General features: G+C 47.6%; 1 protein-coding gene across 1 annotated transcript in view; it reads left to right on the top strand.

Annotated features, from left to right (window-relative positions):
* Positions 1–15,851, top strand: part of Nelf-A (Negative elongation factor A) — a 48,775-nt gene that overhangs the window by 10,839 nt on the left and 22,085 nt on the right. Inside the window, exons 3-5 of the mRNA XM_077661829.1 lie at positions 403–564; positions 4,349–4,441; positions 10,856–10,995. Coding sequence (XP_077517955.1) covers positions 403–564; positions 4,349–4,441; positions 10,856–10,995 — 395 coding nt within the window. The remainder of the gene's footprint in view (positions 1–402; positions 565–4,348; positions 4,442–10,855; positions 10,996–15,851) is intronic.

The following is a 15,851-nucleotide window of genomic DNA, read 5'->3' on the forward strand; positions in this document are numbered from 1 at the left end:
CTATATCTGAGTCTACTATAGTGGGGTTGTACTGGAGCACAGTCATACAATTCCAATGTCAGGTTTTCTATTGGTAGCACTCGAGTATTAAAGACACAGGTCTGGTATACTGGTTGGCTGCATAGCGTGTAACTGTAGTAAGCAGTCATCCAATTGCAGTATCATGGCTGGTCAGTCTCTGTTGTGTATTCTAATGCTCTCAGTGGTTATCACAACGGAAAGAAACAAAAGGTACCTGGCGTTATACTGTCACGTTGGCCTATGGCAAGCCTCGGTATTCCTCAGTGGCTGTTGCTCTTATAGGCTGGTGTTGTTATTAGTGGCCTGGTGCTGTATGAAAGACCATCACACATCCCCTGATGCCTTGGTAACAGTGGCACCATCTTGCATGCTTTCTTGCAGTGAAGAAGCATGCTGACAAGAACATCCTTCCCCTGGAGTGCCTGTACCTCAACAAGCACGCCCTGACTGCGCTGGTTGGCCAGCTCCCGCAGCCTGTAAAACACTTTGCCCTCAAGCGCAAGCCCAAGTCAGCTGCCCTGCGTGCTGAGCTTCTCCAAAAATGTGAGTCACACTGGTCTCGTCAAGTTGCCTAAAACTTGAAAGAAAATTGTGGAATGGTTTCTGAATGCGCTATTGATTTTAACAACAGCTTTTGCTCACATGTACTTGTGGCTGCGAAAGTCAAAGACTGCAGCAAAACTACCATTAATCTTGTTGCCAATGTCAGTACTACGAGTCCCCGCATAGATGGTGACTTCTGGAGTGGACTGTGATGTGAACTGTGTGGATTGATTGTGTGCATAGTTGGTGACTGCGGGAGAGAATGTGTGCTATTATAAGAGACTGTGCGTTTAGCGAGGTAGATGCGGCATTGTTAATATCGAAGAGATGCTGCGGTGGAGCAATCCGCCTTTTTCATGTTCCTGTGCTGCCACCTCGCGTACAGCGCTGGAAGCTCATTGGAAGGGTACTGTGCGCCCAACCCGGCCGGAGTGAGTGCCGCTGCGGAGCATGTTTTGTAGGAATCTGTCAACGATTGCGTGTCCTGGGTAGCACCTGGTGCCTGGAGGATTTCTAGGATTGACTGGTGGCTGTGTGCGAAGTCCAAGGCAGGCTGCTGAGCCCACCGAAGAGCAAATTCTTCAGTATCTCCGATCATGCGGCATGCGATGCGATCGCCAGCTGAGCAAGGGCCGCTGCTTCAAAGATGAAGGCTACATTCGGAACATAATGTTCAATGAAATATCCCCGATCAGTGAGAGTGGCGTTTTCCGCTGTATATGCCTGCCATCCATGAAAGGTGGATACTACATCGTGCACGCCGTAGCACAGAAAACGACTGGGGACAACAGTTTTCACAATCCCGCCGCGGTGGCTGAGTGGTCATGGCGCTCGGCTGCTGGCCCGAAAGACGCGGGTTCGATCCCGGCCGCGGCGGCAGAATTTCGATGGAGGCAAAATTCTAGAGGCCCGTGTACGTGCGATGTCATTGCACGTTAAAGAACCCCAGGTGGTCGAAATTTCCGGAGCCCTTCACAACGGCGTCCCTCATAGCCTGAGTCGCTTTGGGACATTAAAAGCCCCACTAAACCAAACCAAACCAAGTTTTCACAAGCAATCGTTGTGCTCAAGTGCTTCCGAATAGCTACACGAGCGATAAAAGCACAAGCGTACTCACAACATGGCAGCTCTGCTAGCATTTTACTTTATTTTCCCGCAGCACACCGCTGCATAGGTTAAACAAGCATGCGCGTCCATAAAGATGTGCGCGAGAAGCGCACATTGAGCCATTCCGACGAAACCACGCGCTTTTCATCATGGATATGATGCGAACACACGCATAACGCACCTTCTGCTTCTTCTGCCTCTTAATACATGGCACATACCCACATGGGGGTATTGGCCAAGATGTAGTGGCATAAACAAGAAATTTTCTTAGGAGATTGCGACAAAATTATAGCACCATGCGTGAATGCTCTCGTAGCTTCTTTTTCGTTGTCCGCTCCACCGCGCGTTGAAAGCGGCTCACAGCACTTGCCCATTTGGCCTTCTTGCTTGAGAAAGCAAAAAGCATCGGAATGAAGTCTGGGTGCCGCGGTGACATTCGAGGCCTTCCTGCCCATCAATAAAACATTTCGTGATGGACTGCACACGCATTTAACCACAGTACCTCGTCCGCACCTGTCACAAAGTGATTCCCGCACAGTCTTGACGGTGCCCAATGGCGGCCACGATCGTCGAGCCGGCGAACGGCTTTTATCCACGCTTCGCGTCGAAGGCGGTCCCGGGAAAAATCCGAGTTTGCTTCCCTTTACATATTGGGCAATGCAGCCGTATGCAACACATGTCGTAGGCATTGCCAAATGCGTCGCACTGAACGCCCGACGGCTGCAGCAACGCACTTCACATAGGAAGCCGGTTTGTTTACACTTCCACGGCCGGTCTCGAGTGGCGCGCGACCCTTCCAATATGTTTCGCGACACCGCCGCCAGGGGATGGGCGCATGCGCAGTCGCATCGTGAAAAAGGCGGATTGCCGGCAGAGAAAGCAAAACTAACCCCACCTGTAGCATTCAACATCTCAACTCAACTCAACTCCCCGCAGTGTTCAGATAAGGGGACAATTGATTCCTGACAATATGCCGCATGTGCTTTTGGCTGTTTCGTTGTAGTTACGGTCATGGTTATAATGGTAACCTCATTTTAAAATTCTAAAACAAATTTTTGTTTTTTGTGCAGCTTGCACGATGATTCTGAGGAATATTTCTGAGGAGCTAGAAGCAGACTAATGTGTTTTCAGTGTGAGTTGCACGTCAAAATTACACCCACTTCTTGCTAGAAGGTTATTTCGTATTGGTTACCACAGCCGAAATTGCCTCTTCAACCTGAATCTCATAGCAGCATTGGAAGGGATAGCATTTTGGTCGGTGGCACCAGCAGTTATGGATGTGGTAAAGTGTTCTTGCCGATGTTTTGTCATTGTCAATGGTTGCCTTGCATCGTTTGTGAAGTGAAAGTCCAACAAATTGGCCCAGCCTAATAGCAGCAGAGATTCACATGGTGCACATTACAAATCCAAACATCTGCCTGTTGTTTGTTCTTCTCATTGAGTATTCACAGATGTGCGAAATAATTTTAATTATAATTTCCCGCAGTCTGCATGATAATATAAAGTAATTTGAGGAGGTGTAAAACAGTAAATTCTGAGTATTGCTTGACAGCACCGTATGTCCAATGGGTGTCAGCGGGGTGTCCATAAACTTCATTTAAATATCTGCAAATAATATTACTATACTTGCAGGTAGTTCTTTTGGCAATGCAGCCAAGGGCAGGGAGGAAAGGGAAAGAGACGGCCCTTTGTACGGGTGCCACCGTGTGGAGTGGATTGTTTGTTGTTCAGGATAGGGGTGTGGAGGGGTGAAGGGAGGTAGCTGGAGAGACGGTGCGGGGTTGCTATGGTTGAGGAGTCCACTCCCCTTGGCACGGGAACAAAAATCCCGTCTTCTTCTCTTTTCTGCCTAGCGCCTGCTGCACTGCCACAGAAAGTTGTCCGTGAGTGTAATATCAAAAGATTGGAAAACTAAAATTAATTTGAAATTAAAATGAAAGATTGTTTCTGAAAATTATGTTCAGTGGCTAGCAACATGAAATTTTGAATGCCTTTTTTTTTTTCCTTGAGCTCATGAAGAATTTTCTTCTGAGTATTTAATGGTGTTTGCTTTGGTTTATGGCTTGGTTTATGGGGGTTTAACATCTCAAAGTAACTCACGCTATGAGGGACGCTGTAGTGAAGGGCTTCTGAGTATTTAATGGTGTTTGCTTTGGTTTATGGCTTGGTTTATGGGGGTTTAACATCTCAAAGCGACTCATGCTATGAGGGACACCGTAGTTAAGGGCTCCGGAAATTTCGACCATCTGGGGTTCTTTAACGTGCACTGACATCGCACAGTACACGGGCCTCTAGAATTTTGCCTCCATCGAAATTTGACTGCCACGGCCGGGACCGACACCTTGTCTTTTGGGTCAGTGCCATAACAACTGAGCCACTGCGGCGGCCATTTAATAGTATCCTACCACAAAGGGCTTATTTACAGCGTGTCATAGACAGTTATTATTTCATAAGGCATTTAGGCCCTGTTTGCATGGCTTGCATATGGTCCGATGCATCAGCAGATTCTGTAGAGCAGTTTGTGTTTGGGAATGACACTACCATTAGAGACACTGGCACCACCAGGTGGTCTCCTTACATGCAGAAATAAAATGAACTCACTCCTCCTTGTTTTTTGTGCGTTAGCTTTTTTTTGCATGTGTTTGTTTGTTGATTGGGGCCGTCTTCGTTTTTTCAGCACAAGATGCCCTCTCCAATGCCAAGCGGAGCACATCATCCTCTTCTGTGCCAATCAGGTGCCGGGGGCTCACAAAGAACATGAACGATTCAAGTAAGGCTTCTGTTTTTCTCCTGGTTAGCTAGACTACGAAAATTGCTGTCACCTGGACTACTTTTGGCGCTGCATAGACTTCAGCTAATAATTTCTGCTGTGGCATTTGGCAGCATATTGCAGCTTTGGGACAGTAAAAGTTTATGTTACCCAAAACTCATGTTCCTTGCATTAAATGCAGTTTGAACTGATGAAAGTGAACATAAAAGGGTACACAGGCAGGTAGTATGCCCTATTTTACTCTTTAAAGAACATCTTTAATCGCCTGTTCTTTTTTTTTTTCTGGGGAGGCAGTGGCCCACTCTGGTTCTAAGCCAAACATTGTGGAAGGCCTCCTCTTCACCTTTTTAAAATTTGAAGTGGTGTGGTGTTTACTGCACCCATGTCTTGTGCGCCTGAGTTGTGAAAGGTGTGGGACCATCTGGTTAAGGAGCGGGTCGACACTGCCAATGTTAAAAGTGGCAGTCACAGGATGGTTGCATGGTCCCAGCAGTGTGACTCGGAAGTCTCAAACTGCTACACCAGTAAGCACTGCTACTTTGATAGCACTTTAGTAGCGGGGTTTTTGGCAATGTTTGGTTTCGATTGCAGTCCAGCATCAACTTCACGCAGGATTTGCGACACCGAGCTGGTGCTGCGCTCTGATGCACGCTCGCCCCTCAAGAAGTCGCGCAGCATGTCTGCTGTCAATGTGTAGCCGTTGTTCCGTGCTTCCATCACTTAGCAGAGCATCTCTTCCAGTTCGGGAGATTAGCACGACTTGCCTTGGAAAGCACACTTTTTGCAGCTTGTGTTCCTCAATGCATCCTTATGGTTGCACCATCGTCGAATGCACTTCTCGGCCACGTCAAATTTCCTGCCTGCCGCACGCTTGCCATGTTTGACAGCAAACTCCCAGCCGCGTAGCTATTAAGGTGCTTGTCCATCGTGCTAAAACTGAAATTCTCAGCGGCAGCACGCGGAAGCCACAACTTCAGTGAACTAACGTGCTACCACAACTCCCGTGCCTTTGACAGCCACAAGAAGCTGGAACTGGTGATACCGACGCCGATATGGATAGTGGAAGCTCGCAGCAGAGGAAAAAGTTGACGGTGATGGTGAATGAGCCGCGACCTCGGGCGCCATCCGTGGGCGGCAGCTGGAAGCTCCTGTGCGCGTGCGTCGCCTCTGCGATCAAATGCACTGTTGCTCGCAGCAGGAGCTGATTGGGGAGGCCATGGCGCATGCATTTCGAAGGCTACTTCCGCATGGTGGTGGAAAGTTCGGGTGCGGCCATTACATGGATATTATTTCTTTTTAATATTTCCTTGGGGAAAACGGTGCGGCTGGTACATGGGTGCGGTCCTTACATGCATTTACCATTTATTACAACACTCAGGAAATAAGAGACAACACAAAGGCATAATACTTTGCCACATTGCTCTGTAGTTATGCATTTTAAAGGTGTAAGCATGACTTAGTGACTGTGTTTTCGCATTGTCTCATTAAAGGTCAACTACCTTATAAATGCGTGTAAGGGCCGCACCCGTGTATGGGCCACACCCCGTTTTCCCAAAGGAAGTATTACCAAAAAATAATATCCCTGTAAGGGCCGCACCCAAACTTTCCATGACCCATGCGGGAATAACCTTCGAAATGCACGAGCAGTGGCCTCCGCGATCAGCTCCTGCCGCGAGCAACGGGGCGCATGATCGCGCAGGAAACGCATGCGCCAGAGCCTCCTCTGCGCACAGGAACTTCCAGGTGCCGCCCACGGATGGTGCTCAAGGCGGCGGCCTATCATCATCAACATTTTCCTCCGTTGTGAGCTCTTGCTATCCATATCGGCATCAGTATCACTAGCTCCGTTGTGGCTCAGAGGCGCGGGGCTTTCATGTGCTGACGCCGAGCGTTGCAGTTTTAGCATGGTAATAACGCAAGACACGGCTGGGAGTTTGCTGTCGAAAACGGCAAGCGTGCGGCGGGCAGGAAATTCGACGTGACCGAGAAGTGCGTCTGACGATGGTCAACCAAAAGGATGCGTTGAGGAACACAAGCTGTAAAAAGCGCGCTTTCCGAGGCAAGCCGTCCAAGTTTCATGAACTGGAAGAAGAGTTGCTCTGCTAAGTGATGGAAGCGTGGTACAACGGCGACGCGTTGACAGCAGAAATGCTGCGTGACTCCTTTTGAGATGAGCGTGCACCAGTGCACAGCACCAGCTCAGAGTCGCAAATCGTGCATGAATTTGATGCTGGACTGCAATCGAAACCAAATATTGCCAAAAACCATGTTACATAGAACGTAGAATAAATGCTGCTGATTTCCTGATCGGTGTGTTTTTACTTTAAAAAAAAGTTTTTTTCACAAATCGCGTGTATGGGCCGCACCCCGAAAATTGGCCCTCAAATCTGGAAAAAAAAAGTGCAGTCCTTACACGCATTTCTACGGTACAACAAAAATTTTCGTCCCGTAAGAAGTCTTCTTTCCTGGTTCTATGTCGAGAGAAGGACCTAGTAACAAGGGAAGCCATTTATAATAGAAGTGATTGGGTCATTAATCGCTCGCAAAATTTACCATTTTTCAAACTGAATCTTGAGTGGGCCATTGCCAAGTGCCGAAAACAATGTTTAAATGGGAACATTCGGAGCCGTTCGGTCTCGTAGTTGTGGTGTTTTGGCGGCTTGCTGCTGCCCATAGAAATAACAGAGAATGGGCACGTGTATGCTTGGAGCAATGGTAATGTTGATCACACGTATTTACAGTACTGCAAATGAGTACTTGCAAACATGGGCCACCTTTTTCTTTGCGTCATCTGCTTTCCTCCCTGTGCCTCTGACGAGAGATGGGCAGCTAGTACAACTTTTGCAAAAACTGTTTTTTTGGCCGGAATTGCCACAGACGATACACGGACATTTGGTTCAGATTCATGCCTGTCAAAACCAGGTAAGGACCACTCCAGATCGCCACGCGAAAGACAACAGATCTCCAAGTGCTGCTCATTTGTTGTTTGCTGGTCACACCTTTGACTGCTACAGAGTGTTTCAGCATTGTAATAGAACCTGAAGTTTTGAAAAACTTTGCTACAGTACCAAACAGAGGACTGTCCGACCATTTCTTAGCCTTCGACTTTTCACTCCATTTCACCTGCCATCTGTTTACTCCCAGTTGGTCTTGCTTGAAGAAAGCTCTTGGTTTCTTGTACATGCACTATATCCGGTAACTTGCCTAACTGCGTGTCGTACTGCCAGGTGCATGCATCATCTGCTACAGAGATTTTTAAACATCTCATAACAACAGTACAGCATAGACCACTTATGAAGCATACCTCAGAAGTCGGAAAACTCCGCATTATAAGCAGTACTGCACGGTAACCAAAACGTAGCTTTTCCATGCATTCGCGTTTTCAGAATGGCCAGCTTACCTTTTAAAGTGCACCTAACGCATCAGACATACAACACTGCAATCACTGGCAACAAAGAAGTTTATTTGATCTTTTTGTCGAACCATCGTAGTGAATGAAAGAACGACGTTGTTTTAGTTTGGTGTTGTGATTGAACTGCGTTGCTAATGGCTTCATCTTCAAAAACTGTGAAGCACTTAGTGCTTGCTCGCTGAGGTTTCTCTGAGCACAATAGAGGCGCAGCTTGTTGCAACAGTCGAGCGCATCTTTGCACGAAACTTCTGCTGCACTTTCACTCACTTCGTCGGGCTCATTCTCGGCTCATTCTCGGTGTGCAGTCGCGCATCGGTGTGCAGTCGATGTCTTCATCTGTGGCAGCTACTTTACACACAACGCCGTTGGGGCCGACGATGATTAGTTTATCTCGTGCCGGTCCTTGAAACGCTGAATACAACCGTTTAGTGGGTTGAAACCATCATGCCTCAAAACATTTGCAGGGCACCTGGTCTTGACTTGCATTATCGAGCGACTCACAGGAACGCCTGGACCGCGCGAAACCTTTCAAGCAAAGCGGCGACATCTTCGTACTTTGTCGCACGAATCTGCTTCCTTGCAAGTGACGCGGAGTCTTCCTGCAGCTGTTGTCGCAACTTGTCGCTGTTCTTCCAAATGGCGGACACAAAAGCGGCGATGACACCATACTTTTTTGCCACCGTAGCCTTTTTCAAACTGCTCTCAACATCCCTCACAATGCTCTGCTTGGTTTCGAGAGCTTGCCATTTTCTGGCTTTCGGAGGAGCAAGCACCATCGGAACTGAAGACAGCCAAGGCTGGTGGACTTGCCCACGTTGTCAGCTAATTTGCCTACGTTGTCAACTTTTCGCTACACGCGACGACACATATCTTGCGCATGGGCCCAGGCGTGACAAGAGGCTGCCGCACATGCGTGTGGTATCAACAGCGCTTGCAGTGTCATGCCGTGCGCTCGCCGCTGCCACCACCGCTCCAGCCAATGCTCCAGCATGCTTGTTTGGCCGTGCCATCACTTGCTTTAGAGTTTTGTCCAATCAGTGTGCCCAACGAAGGCGCATCGGAGAGAGAGGGAAAACACCTTCTTTGCGACTTCTATTTTTTTTTCTATCCCCTCCTGCCTTCTGCCTTGCATTGGACCATGCTGACAATGCTCCCCTGCCCCACCTGTTGTCCCCTTCTTGTGCAATCTGGGAAGCATGCTCGTCGCGCCTGCCGGTACCCACGGGCCCGCGCCAGTATGCAGGCCACCAGGCTTTCCAGAAACCGCACTATATGCTGTCTCCTGTTACGTGCTGCCGCGTATTAAGTGGTACGCCAATACATTGAACTCTATGGGAAGTGAAGCGGTTGTCACAAAAAGCAGCATGTAATGCGGTCCCTAATTGTAAGCGGTTACGTTATAAATGGTCTGAGCTGTACTAGTTTTTAACCTTTGTTTCAGTTTCCTGACATAGCCAGCATATTAGGTGGCATTCCAGCCAAAGTAAAATTTCGTTGCAGTTGGCGTTTAATGTTCAGCTTGATATTTGCTTATCTGTGTTCAAGAACAGACTGTCTGCTTTATTTATGGAAGCCCTGTGGAATTCTTGTGCATCGCATGTGAGAACATTGCTAAACTGCAGGGAATGAGCATTTGCTAGAGCCCTTCGTCAATGTTGTGCTGCTCAATAGGTTCAGCTACTGCAGTTATCATATTGAGGTGTGGCAGCAAGCCAAAAAACACTGGACGATATGGCCCACTGGTATGGTATTACAGTCAGCCGAAAGTTTGGACCCCTGATTTTTTGGACATGCTTGATTATTTGTACTTTGCCGTGGCACCATGACATGCCCCATAGAGCCAATATTTAAGAGCACCTCCAGTTTCGGATGCATCTCAAGTGATTGCTCGATTTTTTGGACTTCATTCGCACTTGCAGCAGCATTCGTTCCAATAGCCAAGACATCATATAATGTGCATTAAGGAACCTCTTTAATCAGACTTGTTGGGGATCGAAAACTTGACTGAATAAAGTGGAATTCAAGTTAAAAGGTAACCTCTTCAACGGTGGCAGGGCTGATATTCTTAGCGGGTTCGTACATCATGCACACATGGTTGCGCAAAACTGGAAGCGTTCTCAGACATCGTCCGCAGCTAAAACTTAAATAATAGCCAAAGTTCACTGAACTCATCTGTGTCGAGTTTATTCTTTTGTCTCAAATACGTAGAAATGCAGCAGCGGTGCGCATGGGAGGTGAACAGCTTCGTGAAGATGGCTAGCAGAAGAAAGAAAGCTTGTACTTGCAACAGATTGCACTGCAGCCCCAACTGTTCTATTGCAACACTGTCAAAGCTTGACTTTTGATGGCAGGCATAACGCCTTTCATTATATCCAAGCCGCAGCAGAGAATGCATGCAGTAACATATTTACCGCTGGTTTTGAGATTAGTTTTCGGCTTAGTTTCTAGGCCTAATTACAAAGGTCAACGCCAACCAAACACTTGCTTCAGCTGTTCATCGGTTCTTTCTTATCTCTTTCGCCACTTTTGCCTTTTCATGCCCTCCTTACAGCGGGTGCAGCGCAGTTCCCGCAATGGCAGGTTCGCTTTCATATCTGGATGTCATCCCAGCCTGCGTGATTTTGCGATGGGCCAATGGTGGTACAGCCATCAAACGCCGAGCTCATGAAAGCAGTAGCCGCCTGTCATCTGTGTACACAATGCGTGGCAATACTTAGAGCTGTGAAGCATAAAAGTATGCACCGTACTGGCAATTAAAAGTTGACATAAAGTGATTGTTGCGGTAAAATTAGGTTTTTCTGACTGCCTGGTTTTGTGGAAGTTTTCTTGGTCCCTAGAGTCCGAAAAATCGGTTGTCGGCTATGTTTAATGGCTGGTGGGCCTAGCGCAAGCACCATGCACTGTGGCAATGTCCGCTTTGTCGTTGTCACTCTTAACAACATCCTTAGTTCAGTCCGCGTATGTGCAGTAAGGAACTAACAGTTCTTGCTATGATCCTGCAGGCCCGTTGCGTGGGATCCCGAGCCGGGTGCCAACAGGTGGCTTCAAGACACCCACCAGTGGAAACCGCCTGAGCTCTGGCACTCCGTTAAGCCGGTCCCTCACAAAGCCCCTTGGGAACAAAAAGGATGGTGGAATTAAGGTGAGTTGGCAAGAAGAGTCCAGCCTTTAGCAGCACCTAATGTACTGTCGAGAGCAAAAGTGGTGTCTACCACACACCCAGGAGCTCCCAGGCGGCTACGGTTTTGCTTCCCACCAGACCGGCTGACTGACCATGTCTGAGATTGCCTGCCCATCACTTGATTAGGACATGGCCTGGGGCCGAACAGCGCGTAACTTGCCAATGGATAACGTAAAATTGTCTTGCTCAGCAGACTCACCAATTGCTGGTAGGAATTGCGATGACTTCATCGCGCGGCTGCAGTGTATGCGAGGAAGCGTTTAAAGGGACCCTGGAATGATTTCGATGGGCATATTCTAGTGCAATAGATCTGTAGAGATGGTCTTTTTGGGTATTTGAGTCAAATTTCAAAGCTCTGTGTGGACTATATTATTTAGAAAAAATTTAAAAATAATGATTAGGGCGACACCTCACCGACTGGGTGTCTCCAACCCTAATGACATCTGTGGGGTAGTGGACACACGGTCGTTGAGGTGTTGCCCTAATCGGTTGCGAGCAGCGATTTCGAAAACTTGTTTCTAAATTATAGGGTTCATGCAGAGCTTTCAAATTTGACTCGAATGCCCACAAAGGCTACCTCTACAGATCTGTTGCACTAGAATACGCCCTTCGAAATCGTTTCAAGGTCCCTTTAAGTACGATCACATTATCATATGCGAGAATGCCGTACCTCTGTCTGCGGTGCGAGCAATCAGGCCGATGCTCTTTCTTGCTTAGCTTTTGTTTTTAGCTTGGCTTTCAGATGCCTGTGCTCCTGTGACAATGAGGAAGCAGCGGGTATAGTGACTATGCTTCTCGCTCTTCCCGTGCTCCCTCCACATGAACGGAATGACACCGCGAGCCAATGCATGGTGGCATACAAGATGCAGTGGCATGTGTTGACTGTGAGGGTTTTGCTTTTCTCATCTGCTCTTTTATGGTCTCCTGTGGTCTAAGAGAGTTTCTTGATTCTAGAAAATGAGAATTTTGTTGGATAACAGAAGTTGCTGCAGAAACGGCGCAGGAGCAGACTTGTGACGCGCGCTCCCTCCTCACCGGCATGTCCCTTCTGCGGACAGCTGAGCAGACGTGGGAGCCCTTGCAAGATATTCTGGACATTTTGCTCTGTGCAGAACTACTGTGAGTGATGATTGCTGGAGCTACAGAAAATCGGAAATTGTAAACAAGTATATTGCTTGCAGTAAGTAACAACATGAAAAATGGCAGAAATCAATAAGACTCCTATACTACATCTCATAAGTTCCTTGCAGTACGATCAGGAGCCAGTCAGGAGGGCGCATTAAATGTATTCCTCCGCGTTTCATCGTCTGCATGCCGTCTGCTCGTGGTGTGCACAGATATGGCTAGGAAAACGTATAAATCAACACTGCCTACGTACCATTAGCTTATGCATACTTACATATGCTAAACACAAGCATTTTGTGGGACATTGTGGTATTTGTCACATTCGCACATTCAATTCAGCTTATGCAAACATGGACACAACAATAAGCTCATCCTAGTGGCGCCATCTGGTTGTTATGTTAAAATGGGAGCCATTTTTGCCATCCAACCGATGCTCCTCTTAAAGGTGCACTAAAGAGGATTCTGTGCTTGTGTTTTTCCCGTGGGAACTCGATCTACACGGTCGGAGCATTCTTAGAAACTTCGAATTATTGTCCAGTGCGGCCGATTTTCCTATTAAATCGGATTGAACATCCAGGCTCCCACCTTTTTTTGAACTCGCCTCCGAAAGTAGAAGGAGTCAACCAACATGCGAAGTGCCTTTCAGCTAGTTGTGTGGTGGCTTTGCTTTTTCTTTTCTTTTTTTTAAGGTTTCATTTGCGGACAGCATAGCTACAAATCAGGCCCACGGAATTAAAAATACATGTGGACTCTTTGCTTTCGCAGATCACTCCGTGTATCACTACGTGTCACTCCGCAGATGATAGAGTGGCAAGCTGCTACGCAACAGGCTGAAAGGCACTCCACGTGTTGGTTGACTCCTCCTACCCTTGGAGGCGAGTTAAAAAAAAAATAGGCAGGAGCCAGGACGTTTAACCCGATTTCATAGGGAAATCGGCCGCACAGAACAATAATTTTGAGTGTCTAAGAATGCTTGGAGCATGTAGACCGAGTTCCCATGGCAAAATGGCGAGCTCAGAATCCTCTTTAATGCATTTTTAAGGCCTGGAACATGCAGAATGGCCTGTGAATAAAAGAAAAGCAAATTTACTTCTGATAAGTGTTGTTATGGTTGAGATGAAATGAAGTGAGAGCAGTGTCCTTTTATAGCCAGTGAACGTGCTGGAAACAGCAGTAACAACTGCAAATTAAGTCCGAAGTGACTGGTCCTGGTTCGAATTGCACTGCCATTTTGGGAACTATTTTTTAGCATGCGCAAGAGCCATGCACGGTAAACTCTGGAAATAGCCTATGTAACTTGAGCGTACTTAGGTAAGGCTTGATTTGAATAGCCTTTGGCACGTGTACACTAAAAAGTATGTTATTTTTTTAGGGTACGCTATCTGATATGCTCATTTTATACTGGAACTCCATTCTGCAGCGTCAGAACGTTGCCTCTGCACTCATCGCAACTTTGTTAGTTTTGCAAGGAATTACTGAGATGGAGTTTAGTTTCCCGCGATTCTGCACAAAATCGGGGATTTTAGCATGTTTCACATACTAATTGTGTTTCAAAAGCCACATTCACTTTTTACTGCAGAAGCAAGTGTTATTGTCCCCCCGCCCCCCCCCCCCCCCCAAACCGGAGGAATCTGGTGTTAGTCAGTGGTGAAGCCTACCAACATCAGGTACAACCCCTCAGAAGCTCCACCTACTGCCGCCACCCCCAGTTAGGGGCTCCACCCACTGACATCCTCGATCCACCTCCTCAACCCACCACCATCCACCTTTACCCTCCAGAGGCCATTCACCCACCATCCATCCCAACCCCCTCACAACCCCCTGCCCCACTGGCTGACATGCTTATGTGCGGCCAACAGCTGCCGTCGCTGCAGGCTGGTGGAAAAGCTGAGAAAGCAAAACTATGCGGCCACACTATCTCTAGGCCTAGTGACAGGGGCCCTCTGATCGTTTTCACGCCTGCCGTTGTGCACACGTCAGAGTTGTGCAAGCAAAACTGCACCATCTGATTCAGGCTTGCGGGAGGATATTGAGACAGTCACTGGCCTGCTGGTCATACCTCAGCGTGGCCACCCGCCGGGGCCCCATCCGAATTAACCGATGTGAACCCAGCAGCATCGCAATGAATGAGCATCTGGCACCTTAGAACGTAACGTGACTGCGAATGTAACGCGAGGAGTGACTTTACATGCTACCCAGCGGGAAAAAATAAAACCACGAATGGAACGTCAGGCTTAAGGACACAAAACAAAGACCTTTAATAGACATCATGGCCAACATGTTTATTCGTCTTCCTTGCTTTCAGAGTCCTCCTTTTCACTATCGAAGTCTCCTGGTAACTTCTGTGGTACCGATGTTGTTCACCGCAGAGAGAATCCATTCCTCTTCATGAATGTTTGGGTCCACCCATGATATGCTCTGAACTTCCCATCTCCCGAGCAGCGTCTCTAACTTTTCAACGGATCAGCTCGACACTGACCCCCATGAGACAGTTGCGCTGCTTGATAATAAAGTCCGCCACTTTTTTCTCCAGCTCGACGTGATGGCCGTGGCGAGGCCCACGAAATCCTTTGTGGTCGGGCTCACATTTAAAAAGCCCCTCGCGCTGCAGCCGCCATTCGCGGATGGTTGACTTGCTGAGGTCGAGTATTCGAGCTGCTGCAGAATTCCCAACCTCTTCAGCTAACAGGATCCCTTTTCTCTTAAAAAGAGCCTCGACGACGCTTTGCCATCATGTGCCCGGAATCAGTACACCACGAGAGACACCACAAGAACACGACGCGACGATGCGGTGACCGCAAGGTCGCAACGAACGCAAAAAAATGACAGAGAACAACGCCTTCTTTGACTTTGGGTGGATGCGGATTTGGCTTCCGTGGTACCCATGTTGCCAGCATAACATCGCAAAACTGCGGAAACCGAAACCAAGCTGATTGCTTTGAAATGGCTGCACCATGGCTCTGCTTTAGGCCAATCAAAGTGTGGTGTTCGATTATAACATGAGGGTAGACTTTAAGGGGGAACAATCCGGGAAAAACTCGCGTTACATTCGAGTAAATACGGTACGTGGCCATTCGCCGGGATCACTGTGGCTGTCCAAACTGACAGGAACCGGCCACAGGGTTTTACTATAGGGGTAGTGATGTAGAAGTTGTCTTCCTGTCAAAGTGCTTTATCACATGTTTTTGCTGTATAACAAACAATACTAACATTGCACCTGCCTACTTGCGAAAAACAGCCAGTAGTGGTGGCACTTTTCTTTTATCTTGCTTAGAGTTTCGTGAAAGTAGTATTATTGTCAGTAGAAAGTGGTAGTAATCCTAATCCTAAGCCAACTTTATTTGTTATGTCACTTTAAAAACCGGTGTGTGTGTACCTCTGTCTGGTTGCCCTGTCAATATTGCCATATCTTCACTGGCATGACCGCTGTGCCACCATGGTTGCACAACTCTGATATGTTTGCTTTGCACAAAGCACTAAAGCATGCTTTTTTTTTTCTTGATTTAAATTAGTAAAATTGGCTTCCACCTCTGTTAATTTTGACAGCGTAGCGCTGGAGCTACATTGCTCGAATTATTGCATAGTGCCCATGTTTGCTTGTTTAATCGCGGAGAAAGCTGAATTCCACCCTGTATTCAAGCCAGACATTTTTAAGGAGAAACTTGTCCATTATGGTTGATGAGCCTGCATCC

Source organism: Amblyomma americanum, chromosome 4, assembly GCF_052857255.1.
Source record: "Amblyomma americanum isolate KBUSLIRL-KWMA chromosome 4, ASM5285725v1, whole genome shotgun sequence".
Classification (NCBI taxonomy): Eukaryota; Metazoa; Arthropoda; class Arachnida; order Ixodida; family Ixodidae; genus Amblyomma; species Amblyomma americanum.